This window comes from Mytilus galloprovincialis, chromosome 1, assembly GCF_965363235.1.
Source record: "Mytilus galloprovincialis chromosome 1, xbMytGall1.hap1.1, whole genome shotgun sequence".
NCBI lineage: Eukaryota > Metazoa > Mollusca > Bivalvia > Mytilida > Mytilidae > Mytilus > Mytilus galloprovincialis.
The window spans coordinates 121,266,126-121,281,669 of NC_134838.1; the positions used below are offsets into that span (position 1 = coordinate 121,266,126).

Genomic DNA, 15,544 nt, shown 5'->3' on the forward strand with positions numbered 1-15,544 from the left:
TTTGGTTTTTTTTCCAGCAACCCCTGTAAGTCGTAGCTCGAGTAGAGCCAGTACAAGTAGTCGACCACCAAGTCGTGCAGACAGTGAGGCATCAGAAGCCAGTGAACCAGAAATCTTTACAACAGTGCAACAAGAGACAAAAAATCAAGGTGGTCGTAACACCACAACGATGACATACCAAACACATGTGATACAAACACGGAGAACTTCAACACCTACATCAGCCTCAAAAAAAGTATCAAAAATACCAAAACCATCGCCAGCACGGAAAAAATAATTCATTATTCATATAGGATATATATTTAATTTTGCTGCTTTAGTTCTTGTAAAAGGCAGATTATCTTGGCTGTAATTATGAAATTATCTTACCATGTTACATGTGAAACTTGCAAAAAAAGTTGAAAATCATATAGAAACATTGCTACTATGTTACATGTTAAACCTGCAAAAAAAGATGGAAATAATATGGGAACATTGCTACCATGTTATTTATGAAACCTGCAAAAAAAGATGGAAATAGTTATATTATGGGAACAGTGCTAGGTTATTTAAATATCAAGCTTGTGATATTAAGCATTTAGATCATATTCCATTGCTGTCATTAATTATATCTTCATAATGTGATACTAAATTCCATATTTTTGTTATATGTATATAGTTATTTATACACAGATCAAAGCTTTATAATTGTATATACTAGAGTAAACAATTTTTCTATCCTGTTTGATGTGGAAGTAAGAATGCATGTTATTAGATAATTGTTTTTGAGATTGTTGAAATGATTGGTTACTGTTTGGTAAAGTCTTGTTTTTGATTGGTGTATATTTGATAAAGGGAGAAACTATTAAATTGGTGCTGCTGCTGTTGTTATTAGATATGAAATCATTTCTCCCTTTATCCAATTTACATGTCAATGATGCAAAATTGAGTACTTCAAATTATTTCTTCTTTTGCTAAGTAGCAGAAAAGATTATTAATCAGTTGACATTATATATGTATTTTGTAATTTAGCAACAAATTTTTACGATATGTCCTTGACATATCTGAAGTGCTATCATTCCTATGTATGTTGTATGAATGGTTACCATGACTACAGGGTGTGATTTTTTTTAGTATGTATATATTTATCTATATATATGTACTGCCTTGCTATATGTAAGCAAGTAAAAGCAACACAATAAAAGAATCTCACATATTTGTTAAGTATTTGTTACAATGCCAACAGAGTTAAAACTAGCTTAAAACACAGTCTAAACTAAAAACCGTTAAGAATTGAAAGGATAAATTACCCTAGTCTTGTAAAAAGTACAATTTACCCTAGTCTACTAAGAAGTGCGGTTTAAATATCACCCTAGTCTACTAAGAAGTACATGAATGATGATGTTCCTTAGCTTCTTTTTTACGAATAATAATTTTGTGTTATATATTGATACACCATTTCCAAATGTATTCCATTAAAATTTTCTCTCACCTGGCCAAAATAGGTAGTGCCAACATTTTCCATCAAAAATTCAATTGAACCTATCTTACACTTTCAGTAAAAGTACATTATATAAAGATGGTTAATTACTTAATAAAAATTAATGTTTTCTGCTCAATTTCCAGCCTATCAGAGTAGTTTAATTTTATTTATTTATATCAATAAAGGAATTATATGGGCTATATGTTAAAGAGACAACAACCCAATAACCAAACAAAGTAAAATCACAAAAAAAACTGAACTTGAAGGAAAATTCAAAACAGAAAGTTTGTATTAAATCAAAATCAAAAGATCAAACACATCAAACGAATGGACAACAACTTTCATATTCCTGACTTCAGACTTCTGATATTTGTCTATACAATGTCATGTTTTGAGTCTGCTTGTGTCTATAAAAGTTGTGAATAATTTTAATCTCCGTACTAAGATATAACATACAACTACTAATAACAAGGTTCTTGACTTGGGACAGTCAGTTGATTCTAAGGGCTCAACTAGTTTTTAAGATCTCAACTGTCCTATTTTGGTCTGGTTGCTGTTTGATGATTCAAATGAAAGGTGGGGAAAGCTTGACACCTAATTTGCGAAATAAACTACTGATTTCAACCCATTTTTCTAAAATTGTGCACCTACTATTATGGTACTTTTTGAGGAACTTAGCCATTTCTTCAGCCAAAATGTCAAAAGATAGTCACATTTTGTTTTATTAATCCAGATCTTTGGAACTTTAAAAAAAGATAAGATAAAATACAATAACAACCATTCCAGGAAAATCCCTTTAATGCCTTCAACAATCAACAAAACCTGTACAACATTGTAACCTATAAAAGGCCCTAAAATGACAAATTTATAAAGCAAGAAGACTAACTACATAGCAATAAACAAAACAAAAAAACTAAAACAAATATGGTCGACAACAGCAGAAGACAACCACTGAATTACACTGACTAAGGACAGGCACATACAGAATGTTAAACTTTTATGCTGGGAACAAACCATCCACCCAATCATGGACAGTGGTGTAACTGTACAACATCAGAACTAACTCTAACAAACATTTGTCCATGAAATTGGGATCAATACTCAAATTGACATTAAAATTAGAAAGATCATAAAGAACCTGTACAAAGTTTCAAGTTGATTGGACTTCAACTTCATCAAAACTACCTTGACCAAAAACTTTAACCTGAAACAGGACAGATGAACAAAGGGAGCACAGATCCAAAAACATCTTGCCTCTCGTAAAGTGCCTAACTCATCATATCGATAACAAAGAACACAAAAAAGTGACAAAAACACAAAAGACACCCAAGAGTACTCTCAGTTACTGAAAGCTAGTTCAAGGCTTGGTAGGTTTCTTGTAAACTTTTAAGCAAAAGGTCCAACAGTAATTGGTGTATGTAACGATTGTAAAGTGCAAATGTCTGTTTGGCATGGCTTATATGACTGTGACCTTATTTTCAAGGATAGTTGATTATGTTAAATTTATGTGATACTTGTAGTAAAAATTTATCTTTAGGACTATCAACATGAAATACTGTATTGGTTTTTATTAATGTAGGAAGACAGAGTCCGCTGATAGAACCACCAGAAAAACAGACTGCCATCTAAAAGCACAATAGTGCTGAAAGTGGCGTTAATACCCTAATCAATCAATCATTTCCTTTAAAAAAAACAAGAATGTGTCCAAAGTACACGGATGCCCCCCTTGCTCTATCATTTTCCATGTTCAGTGGACCATAAAATTGGGGTAAAACTTTAATTTGACATTCAAATTAGAAAGACCATATCATGGGCAACATGTGTACTAAGTTTCAAGTTGATTGGACTTCACCTTCATCAAAAACTACCTTGACCAAAAACTTTAACCTGAAACAGGACGGACGGACGAACAAACGAACGGAGGCACAGACCAGAAAACATGATGCCCCTCTACTATCGTAGGTGGGGCATAAAAAAAATTAACCCTGAAAATCTGGTGCTTGTTTTTGGTTGATAAATGTATGATGTCTTAACACATCATTCAACTGGACATTTCATGATAAGGCTGCAGACAGATGTACACTTATGGTCTCCAAACACGTCAAGTGTTAGTATATGCTGTCAAAATTACTGCAAATATTCAATTTATGTGCATTTAAAGTTTATGTCCTTTTACAGTAATACCTGTTGTATTGTGCTCAAGTGACTTATTTCCAGTGTATTTCTTAGCTTCATAGCATTAACATCCTTGGTCTTACTTCATTCATATGATAATGAGCGGTATCTGCTACAGAGAGACATTAGTGAAATAAATCTGTGTAGGTTGATACCCTTCAACCTGCAGTGGTCTTTGCTTGTTATTAAGCCATGTGTTGTCATCAATATTGACAACAAACCAATTCTTGAACTTATATAATGGGTCATGTCATTGCATAGAGTTCTAATTGGAACTACAACTATACAAAGACAGCACTGCATTGGAATATCAAATATTATTGGCCTATTATTACTTTCTCATCCTGTACAATTAAACTAATCTTAAACTTGGCATATAAACTTTTACAAAAATTTTGGTCTTAACACCATAACATTCTGTATTAATGTTTTTGATATACAGGTCCTATAATTTGACTGCCTTGTTGATGATATTTACAAATAGGGATGAAGGTCATGTTAACCTTTAGGACAATTTATGAAAATTCAGAGTTACATTCAATTATATAGAACTGAAGCAATTACTCATATTAAGTTTTTCGTTGAGCCTGAGACTTCCATCACAGAAAGCTAGACATAGGGATAGTGATCTGGCGGTGTTAACAAACTTCTCAACGGCTTTTAAATTTCAGAAGGTAGAAGACCTGGATCCTCCATACTTTATATAAAAGTTTTTGTGGTAAAGTCCATACAGCTGTAGGTCTACTATATTTGGTGTATGAAATGATTGTAAGGTGTGCCTGTCCAACTTGCAGGTGTCGTCTGACCTTGGCCTCAGTTCCATGGTTCAGTGGTTAAAGCAATTTTTTTCTTATACTGTATGCAAAAAGTCAACCATATTTCATGTATGGAAATATTTTAAGATGTTTGTCAGTCAGGCATGTTTTATTTGACCTTCCCTCATTTTTATGATTCATTGCTCTGTGTTAAAATTTTTGTTTTTTGGTCTGTTTTTTTCATACTATAAGCAAAAGGTCAACTTTGGTATATGGAATGATTGTATATGGCTGTCTGGTTTTCCTAGTTAAATTTGTTTCTTAGATACTATATGCAATAAATCAAAAGCATGTAATGATTGTAAGGAGTACATATCTGTCTGACAGGGTTCATCTGACCCTGGCATTATTTTCATGGTTCGTTGATCAATCTCAAGTTTTCCCGATAAAATTTGTTTCTTTGATACATGTGCAACATGTCAACTATATTTGAAGCGTATATGGTGTATGGAATAACACAATATTAATGGTTAGAAAAGAAAGTGAGACATTTCAGCATGTGCAGTCTTGTTTTATAAAAGAATGTATTTTATAGCATTACAAAGCATCTGTATGTTGTGTATCCAAATATTCAAGTGCTTTATCATCATATCCTGTGCATTTAGAACACATAGTTATTGCTTTACACTTCAATAACAATGGACATCACCAACTTGGAACAGGATGACTGGTGGTGTTTCTCAACATGAAATTATTGACCAGATGACAAAAGAATCCAGGGTATATTAACAACAACTACAAATGTATATAAAAACCAGATGTTTATTTGCTAAAATATAAATGGATACAGTCTGTATGCCACTTTACTACACCACTGTGTAGATTTCGAAACTTTATCAGGGTGCAAGTTTCCATATTAATGTAGTAACCAATGGTAACCAAGTTAGATAACTCTGTCAACGATTAATAACAATCAGTATTTCATTACCTCTATTTGTTAAAATGAATTATGCATCAAAGAGATTCAATTATGGAATATAAATGATAAAAAAATTAGGACACAAGAATAATCCAAGTATTTAAAAGATTGTTTCACTGTTTCTTTAATAAATTTGTTCTATTTTAGATCCATCTCCTTACTAAATTTCTAAGTAATAAGGCACACTGTATGTACAACTTCAATTTGCTTGCATATTATGTATTTAATTTCAAACTCCTATTTTAACCCAATATACTTTTATTTTTGTGATTTAAGAAACAAAATAATCTAATCATGCATCTTTCATGCAATAGAGGTTTGACATATTAACAGAAAACTTGGGATGAAAGTCTACGTCTTAATATTATATACCCTGACAAAAAATCACTCATTAAAATACATGTTATTTTTGTATCATTTTTTTAAAATATACAAAAACACTAAATCAAATGTTTAACAGTATAAAAACATAACAACAGACCCCATTCTGTATAAATGTGATCACAGATCATAGACACTTTAAAGTGTCCAAAACCTTGACATCAGTCAAGGTTCCACCCCCATCTCATGTACGTCTCACACTCGAAAAATAATAAATTAAAGCATATGTATACAAACTTATTTACACTGTTTATGATAGCTACACTATACAGTAACACCAGCTAATGGAAACAAAATATACAAAACAACATGATATAACAAGCATAACAACATGGTTTTCATGCAAAGGTTAAACTGGCTGTAACCAAGTTCTAGGTTTGATCCCCCAAGTTATTCTTTTGGCTAAGAAATTTGGCATTTATATTTCTAGGCCCTGTTCAATTAGAAGCAATTATCAGCATTTCTTCAGAAAGCATTAGAGTATTTGAATAATGAACTGGCCTGTAGTTGTTATTCAAATCTGAATTACTTTTTCATAAATTAAATGTTTTGGGATCTATAAAATATCTGGTTGACCTTTCTGGTCGTATAAAAACTACTTCTATAATCTGTCTTTCTATCTATACCAAGGTTCAATGTTTCAGAATAATATAGCCTGAAGATCTGTACAATCATAGCATAATGAAAGGACACTGACATTTCATATGCCTATAATCTTTGTAGAATAGAAACAGCATGAACTATGTAAAAATCTCAAATAGCATTGGACTTGAAACATAATGGAAGGGTAACAAACTATCCGAGAATACAACAAATTCTGTTATTTTCAATGTTTGTAAACACATCTACTCCAGAAAAACAAATTTCTACCTAAGAAAACACTGCTAAATAAAATTTCTAAAAATGATAATTATATGTAAGCTATGTAATGCACAACAATTCCACACTGAAATTTGATATGAAAACTAATCTGCCAAGAAATGAGGATTTCCAACAATTTCATAAACACTTTTTGATACTTAAAAGTATATTAACAGAATGTGGTTTTCTTTTTTTTTCTTTTTGTCATTTCGTGAATATTATTTAAAGATTCTAAGTTATGAAAACACATCTAGTTTTTATTTTTGATTATTTCAAGAATATTTGGAAGATTTTATTAGAGTATGTATATTTAAAAAAAAATCTGTCTTATTCTGTTCTTCACATATTAAAAATATTTTCCAGTTTTCCCAGTAAATCTTTGCACAAAAATAAAATTTCCTGATTAAATTATTTTAAAAGTTTGGCGTTAACTCAGATATAGAGAATAAATAAAAAATAGCAACGTATTAACAACTAGTCTAACATAATATCTACTTCTTTGTTAAAATGCAAATTAACAATGGCAAGAAATTTAACAAAGATTTAGACACTAATAATAACAAAATAATAAATAAAAACAAAAATTTACAATGTAGATATACAAATGTGGATTTCATACACGATGTGGCTAATCTATAAATAAATAATAAAATTAATATAAAAAAATACAAACATGATTGAAGGTAACAAAATGCCATTTGTTGTACTATTTACACGAGTATTAACACACACAGCAAACTACCAGCACTACACGGTCTTATTCCAACAGTTGCATGATCTTTGATTTGTTCATTGAAAGCCCTTTGCGATTTAATAATTTACATATATATACATGAAATATATTGCTTAAAAATCACTACAAAATTTTGATGAAATTTTAGCAATATGATCTTCAAAGATGAGATTTTATATATTTGGTGACATGATAAACATATTCATTAAAACAAGTTGTAACAATTCAACAATGTACAAACTTCCATATACAAAGTGCATATTATTTTAATTATGTGCATACAGTGAGGTAGATATGATATAAATTGAAGGAAAGATAAAACTATCAAAATTTTCATTTCTTAAACAAAACAATATCACAACAATGGGGGTACATTCTACTGCAAGATCATTTTCTTCATTTATGGTACATTAATTTTCTATAAATACCGACATTATAGAATATTTTTCATACCCTGAATTAATTTTGACAGAGAAAGCTGTATTATGAAGTTTATTCTGGATAAATAGTTTGTTTTAGACTGGGTATAATTATTTTTATTTTAATCTGACCAATATCTATTGTCTATAGAATTATAAAACATAAGTTTCAAATTTAAAATTTAGCAGTCAAAAATAGATGCCAAGTAATATTTTTCTACAATTTTCAATTATTTCAAGGTGACGAGTTATTAAATAATTAACAAAATTCTAAATATATTATATTAATCATTGTGTATTGTAATATTGCATCGAATAAAGAATAAAAATCTTAAGACATGTGATATCTTCCCAAACGTGGTGAAACATTCCGTGGGCTGCGTTCTATGGTATAAATGATCTCTGGAATAGTTTAGTTTTGCTCCCTCCAAATTCTTTGCTAGACATAAAAAAACACCCACTTATAATCAAAGCTAACATTAAAGGGGTTAAATAAGAGGCAAGGTATTCAATTTTTCATCAATACAAAGGCACATGTTTGTTTTCTTGCATACAATAATTGTTTATCAGACACTAGCATTCCATTTCTATTGGAGAAAGCAAGACGATAATATTCAACACTATGTTCATGTACTATCACTGTAAGAACATTTCTTGACATAATACTGTTGATTAGTTTTGTTCACTCAGTTAACTATTATTCAGTTGCCATATTGAGGTTCCACTATTTAAATTGCATCTACTTCAACAGAAAAAGGGACAGAAAAGAGATTTTATAAAAACTAATACAACACCGGGTTAAAACAGCCTCATAGGATTAACATGATATATCTAATTATTGTTACACAAAACAGGAAGACAATTTATTCAGCAGTTTGACAAACAAATTTCAACAAAACCACCAATTATATGAACTTAAAAAGTCTTACTCAAAGAAATTCATTTTGTAAAACATTCAAACAAATTAGTTTTCAAATCTCAAATTCTATATTTTAAGTTATTGCTTTCTGAAATAACACGTAATTTAGAGGACCTTTAATAATTTATAAGTTATCTACCAAATATTTCCTATGTTTATGCTCAACATTTTGAAAGTTACAAAAAATTTACAAGTTTATGCTTGAAACCACAACAAACATGATATAATGTGTCTGATAAATTTATCTAATTGATCGCTAATCATTTTTAATTAATTTGAACTAATTTTTTATAATTTTTTTATTTCCTGATCTTTTGAAGAAAAAAACTCTATAATATGAAAAAGAAAATAAATAGAATATTATAATATTAAATACAGAATATATATTACAGATCACAGTTATAGGGGGTAGCACTTTGGACTAGTAATGTTCACACAAAAAAATGACGACTAGTTTTAACAATCACTAACACTTACAATGTTGCATAGTAATTTTAACAATGGATATAGATATATATATATTTGGCTGTTAATATCACTGTAGTAATACTAAACACAAATCTGTAAAGCTTTCAAATGCCAGGACAAACAACCAGCATATGTACAGGTCCCTTGGGAACAAGGTGGGTGTGTCATGTCCCCAAGGGAGGCACACTATTATATCACAGCTCAGCACCCTCAGATTACTAATGTCAAGTTGGTTGTGGAGTCGGTTTTGAGGGTTCTTGTGGACTTGGTGGACCTGGTGTGGAGTGGTGTGTGTGAGAACCTGTGGATGGTCCACTGTTGGTACTTGAACCCGATGCTTCTAAACCATCACTGTTATGCGAGTTGTTATAATATCTCTCTGAAATATAAAGCAAACAGAAACATAATGAACTTGTTTTACATTTGATAATTTTATAGCTTTGCTCATTGTTGAAAACCAAATAGTGACCTATAATGCTAATGTCTACCTTTTTTGATCTATGTAAGAAAGTTGGCTTACTGGTAATTATACCACATCTTATATGTCAATACCCTAATTTGGCATATATTTTTGTTTAAAGTTCTGATCATAATGAATATATGTTCAAAGTTTCAAGGTTGATGAGTTCATACATTCAGAAGTATGTTATTGAACTTTGCTGCAATACAATTTTGGAAATCATTCAACTTAAGAAAGTATCTTCCTCTGACATGCCAAGTTCTGATTCGTCATCTTAGTTTGTTTATAATTTTTATTATCTTTTGTGGTTTAATCAGCTTGACAACATTTTAATTACATTTATTAAAAATGTTTTATACTCCAGCAATCATTGCATAAACTTTTGAAATGCACATCTAAGGCAGTAAAATTGGTACCATCAATGTTATCAACTGTTTCAAATTGACTGAATTTACATATGCCTGTTACATACCCTTTGTTTAAGATTGTACATACCTTCATTGAGTAAATGTTCCTCTGAGTTGACTCCATAGAAATTGGATAACATTCCATAATCCATGTTCTCATCAAGTGATATAAAAGGGTTTGTCCATCTGGGGATGGGCGTCGACCGGGGAGTTGTCCTGGGTGTAGCAACTGGTGAAGCTAATAAGCTGAGTGTTGTTGGACTTATTACTCCACTTATGGCATTCATATTGACAGGACTTATACTGGGGTATGAGAACATCTGAAATAAGTGATAACGTACATGTATTTTAACTAATTACTGATCTGTTACATAGACTCAACTTAATCAAGAATATTTATGACCAATATAATGAAATGTAAAATGTATAAACTTGAATTGAATAAAATTCCATCATATACTATTTTTCAGTGATGAATAAATGTTGCAATGACTCAAAAATTTAATTTTGTTCATCCCTTTGCAGAAATATTTTTTTTAATCCAAATAATCCAAAAAGTACAAATACAAATGACACAATTAATGATAAGGCTATGCTTTACAGATATAGATTAAGATTATATCTGCTTGGGAAATTTGAAGAAATAAAATGAGAGTACTCAGATATTTGACTGTAAATTGTGGTTAGAAAAAACCCTGTCATAGTAATAACCAACTGGTTTATAACCTAAATTTTGTTCACATAATCTTTTATAGGTAGTGTAGTGCCTTTTTTCCTTTGCTTAAGTTTTGGTCTGATTTTGAAATGCATACAACTCTGATGCTCCCTTTCAAGGCCATCACAAGTTCATATTATCTGTTTTTATGAAAAGCTACTATCAATCAATTCCAGAAGATATACTTACTTGATGTCCCTGAGGGTGGATGTGTGCAAACGCATGTTCTGGTCTACCAAGTACAGAGAAAGGACTGGTCATAACTGTTCTGTTAGCTGGTGGTGTGTCAGGAGACGTACTTGTAGTGTGGTTACTGTTAGAAGAACCTAAAAGAGGTAAAAGTAACAAAATTGAACTGTTCTTTTTGCTGGTGTTGTGTCAAAAGTGCTTGTAGTTTGGTTGTAACTTGTTTTTTTTTTAAAGTGCCAGTACCTTTTGTCTGGTTATTATTAGAGGAACATAATAACAATTAGAACTGGTTAAAACTATGCTGATGTCTCGGGAGAAGTGTTGTTTACTAATATGTACTGAATATTACAGGTACCTTTAAAATTTGAAAGAAATAATTAGTGTATTAGTTTCCAAACATTTCCTTGAGGTAAACAAAAGTATCAGAAAGGAATCCAATTTAATATGTGAAACCATTCATAGATCATAGATTGTACAGAAATTCATACATGTATATTATTCATTTTTATCATCAATAACTACAAGCTACATGTATCAACAGATTTTTTTTCTGATAGGGTAGTATCTAAGAACCAAATGTATTTTTTATGGTCTTGTATCATATTATGTCGTGTCTCTGCATTTTCTTTCATTTGGTTAAGTTATCTCTTGATAACATATTCCCAACTTATGTTTACTGTGTGGAGCAAGGCTTGTGTAAAATATTCTACTAATTATTTCTTACTCTCATCTTTTGGAGCAGGGTCATATTCCCAACTTTATTTGTTTGGTGGAGTGTGACATATCAAAGATTGCTCACTGATAACAACTTGTACCAACATGAGGAAGTAGTAATTGCCCACTGGTGTTTATTTTTTCTTGCTTGGTTCAGTAGGGCTCATTAAAGATTTCCGATTGTTTACAATGCAACTTTGCAGAGCAAGGTGCATTAAATATTGACTATTCCAAAAACAACATATACTCACTTGGTGGAGCAGGGCTCATTAAAGATTGACCACCACTGGTTACAGGAAGTCCATCTGATGTCCTCATAATGGCCACTGGTCTTGCCAGGTTTGGAGGTGGCGGTGGGGGTGGAGGCAGCATCCCAGGAAAATAATGAGCCATCTTCGCTGGACTTTTCATAGATGGTGTAGAGGAGTTTGACTTGAAAAAAGCAAACATGTCTTAACAATTCATTCAAAAACATTTCCAGTTTCAATAACTTTTGTTCCTCATAATTTATTTTTTATGTATTTTGAAAATATGCTTTGTTGATTAAGTAAAACATGGCACACATAAGTGGGTGACTGAGGCAAGAAATAATTTGCTTCCTTGTTCATCACTTAGCTTTTCCTGACTGTCAAAATGACATAACTTATTTTGCCCTGGTTATCAACCAATCACTCTACATGTCTGTGTATATCTGTTATATAATGTAAGAACAATTTTACATTTACAAGTGAAGATTTATACAGGTTTTCAACAAGAGTGCACACACTTAAATGTCTCGCCTTCTTCACTAATCATTGATATTATGTTGATACTCCTAAATATAAAGCTTTATTACGACTGTCACATAAACTTAACATGAATCATGAAAATGAGGTCAAGGTCAGTTGACCATATGCCAGGCAGACATGTACAGCTAACAATGCTTCCATACAACAAACATGACAAATATAGTTGAGCCTATTGCTTATAGTTTAAGAAAATAGACCAAAACACAAAAACTTAACACTGAGCAATGAACCGTGAAAACCAGGTCAAGGTCAAATAAAACCTGCACGATTGACATATAGATCATAAAATATTTCCATACACCAAATATAGTTGACCTATGACATATAGTATTAGATAAAAAGACCAAAACTCAAAAACTTAACTTTGACCACTGAACCATGAAAATGAGGTCAAGGTCAGATGACATCTGCCCGCTAGACATGTACACCTTACAATCATTCCATACTACAAATATAGTAAACCTATTGCATAAAGTATGAGAAAAACAGACCAAAACACAAAAACTTAACTATAACCACTGAACCATGAAAATGAGGTCAAGGTCAGATGACATCTGCCCGCTAGACATGTACACCTTACAATCATTCCATACAACAAATATAGTAAACCTATTGCATAAAGTATGAGAAAAACAGACCAAAACACAAAAACTTAACAATAACCACTGAACCATGAAAATGAGGTCAAGGTCAGATGACACCTGCCAGTTGGACATGTACACCTTACAGTCCTTCCATACACCTAATATACTAGACATATTGCTTATAGTATCTGAGATATGGACTTGACCACCAAAACTTAACCTTGTTCACTGATCCATGAAATGAGGTCGAGGTCAAGTGAAAACTGTCTGACGGGCATGAGGACCTTGCAAGGTACGCACATACGAAATATAGTTATCCTATTACTTACAGTAAGAGAGAATTTAACATTACAAAAAATCTGAACTTTTTTTTCAAGTGGTCACTGAACCATGAAAATGAGGTCAAGGACAATAGACATGTGACTGAAGGAAACTTCGTAACATGAGGCATCCATATACAAAATATGAAGCATCCAGGTCTTCCACATTCTAAAATATATAGCTTTTAAGAAGTGAGCTAACACCGCCGCCGCCGCCGCCGTAGCCGCCGGATCACTATCCCTATGTCGAGCTTTCTGCAACAAAAGTTGCAGGCTCGACAAAAACGAGGTGAAAGCCTTTACAACTAAGACTAATCATGCATTCTTTGAAAGTTACATTGTTTTATGCAAACTATTATTTGCATTACAAACATCCTATTTCCTTCCAAATCATGTGTCAATAATTTCTTGTTTTGTCAATTTATCTTCTGATATTTTTAAATACCAAGCACTGATCACAGGCAGACTGACAATGACAGGAAAACTTGTACAATGATACACAGAAAATAAATTAGTCAAAACGTGAAAATATGCAATCAACATGTATACAGATGATTTGAAGTATAGAATTGCTTAGCTACTAGTTTACATAATAAATTATACGTCTAAGATAGTCAAATTTGTTGTATATGATAACAAGCAAATGTTGAATTGTAAACTCTTTCAACCTTCATTTCTTAACATTTCATTTATTGAATGTTACCTGGCCTTGAGAATTTTGTGCTTCTTGGCATACAAGCGAAACAAAATCAGAAAATGTATCAGCTCCAGCATTTTCTTGAAATTTCATATTTGCTGAATGAGGAGGGGGTCCTGCACCTGAGGATAAAATCATTTGTTGTTGCATTCCTGTAAAAAAAAAATGATAATTAGTACTTATTTTTGAAACATTGTTTAATGGCATGTTAATTTACACTTTTATGTATCTCAGTAGACAGTGGATGAAGTAATTGTGAGGTTAAATACACCAATACAAACTCTGTGTATGTAAAACTGTGTTTACACATGGCTGTGATATCCGATTCATCAGATTACATTATACAAGGGTGCACACACTGAACTGGCTTGATTACATTACTGATAATGATTGGATTTAGTATTGACATTTTTCAAGATCTTTGCGGTCAAAGAAAAGACATAAAAGCATTTCATTTGGGCCTGTAAATATTTCTCATAGGCCAAAACATTCTTTTTTAATAAAATTCTGAATTGATGAGGAAGGTACATGTATACATGCAAGATATAACCAAAATCTGTAAGGATGGCTGAATACTTGGGATAATAGGCCCAATTTGAAATAAGATGTACTTCAAATAATAAACTAAGTTTTGCTTCCAATTTGCCCAGTAGATTCAGAGAAATAAATATGTAAGAAGGTTTACAGATGTACTAATAAAGGTGACAGATGTCAATTGATGTTGATAGCTCATATTAGATCTACCATGTAACAAGTTCAATACATTTGTGGATATCTAGTTATGTTAATAAATTGTATTAAATAATTATATAAATATCACCAAATGATTAAGAAAGACAATTAATAAGTAATAAAATTGGAATTGGTATATTTAGCAAGACAATCAAAATGTTAATATGTCAATGATAAAAATGCAGGCAATGCAATATAAAACTATAATTAAATACATGTATACTTTTTTATGATAGATGAAATGAACTCTGGGTTTTTTTTTCATGCTATTTTATAAAGGTCAATAAGATAATTGTAGAAAATTTAAAACTTATTTTTGTTCAGTTCAAGATACTTGAAAATTGGAGCCTTTGGCAAGCTATTCTTTTCTATTACGAGCAAGCACTAGTAAATCTCCTATTTCTTCACAGTGTACAATAAAAGTGTACAATGATGTATGTAAATGTGTTTACACTGTTACAATTAACCTAAGTATCAAAGTAAAACCATTATTGTGGTTCAATTTCTTCTTTCTTGGTGTACAATGTCCAGTAAATCAACCAATTGCAGTCTTTATCATTACACTTTTACTTTCTATGTTTATAATTATGGTTTTATTATAAACATTAAAACTTTTGTTAAAATGAACTAAAGTAACTGAACATAGTAGAACACTGCAACAGTAATATTATAATATCTGTAAAATGTCAATTAACATCATACAATGACAGACTTCACTATAAAACCATAAGATTAATCAAATCTAAAATCATTTTATTGTAAACATCATTCATGTACCTAAGAGCT

At 31.3% G+C, this 15,544-nt stretch overlaps 2 protein-coding genes across 24 annotated transcripts in view; one reads left to right on the forward strand and one right to left on the reverse strand.

Moving 5' to 3' along the window:
- LOC143055569 (microtubule-actin cross-linking factor 1-like) overlaps positions 1-1,195 on the forward strand; it is a 141,541-nt gene extending 140,346 nt beyond the window's left edge. For all 19 annotated transcript variants that reach the window (XM_076228756.1, XM_076228727.1, XM_076228783.1 and 16 more), the window contains one exon: positions 18-1,195. In XM_076228756.1, the coding sequence (XP_076084871.1) occupies positions 18-277 (260 nt within the window). In that variant the 3' untranslated portion in view covers positions 278-1,195. The remainder of the gene's footprint in view (positions 1-17) is intronic.
- A 4,001-nt stretch (positions 1,196-5,196) lies between these two features.
- LOC143055734 (nuclear factor 1 A-type-like) overlaps positions 5,197-15,544 on the reverse strand; it is a 38,014-nt gene continuing 27,666 nt past the window's right edge. For all 5 annotated transcript variants that reach the window (XM_076228878.1, XM_076228874.1, XM_076228873.1 and 2 more), the window contains 5 exons: positions 14,033-14,178; positions 11,889-12,069; positions 10,924-11,060; positions 10,108-10,339; positions 5,197-9,531 (listed from right to left, as the gene is read on the reverse strand). In XM_076228878.1, the coding sequence (XP_076084993.1) occupies positions 9,377-9,531; positions 10,108-10,339; positions 10,924-11,060; positions 11,889-12,069; positions 14,033-14,178 (851 nt within the window). In that variant the 3' untranslated portion in view covers positions 5,197-9,376. The remainder of the gene's footprint in view (positions 9,532-10,107; positions 10,340-10,923; positions 11,061-11,888; positions 12,070-14,032; positions 14,179-15,544) is intronic.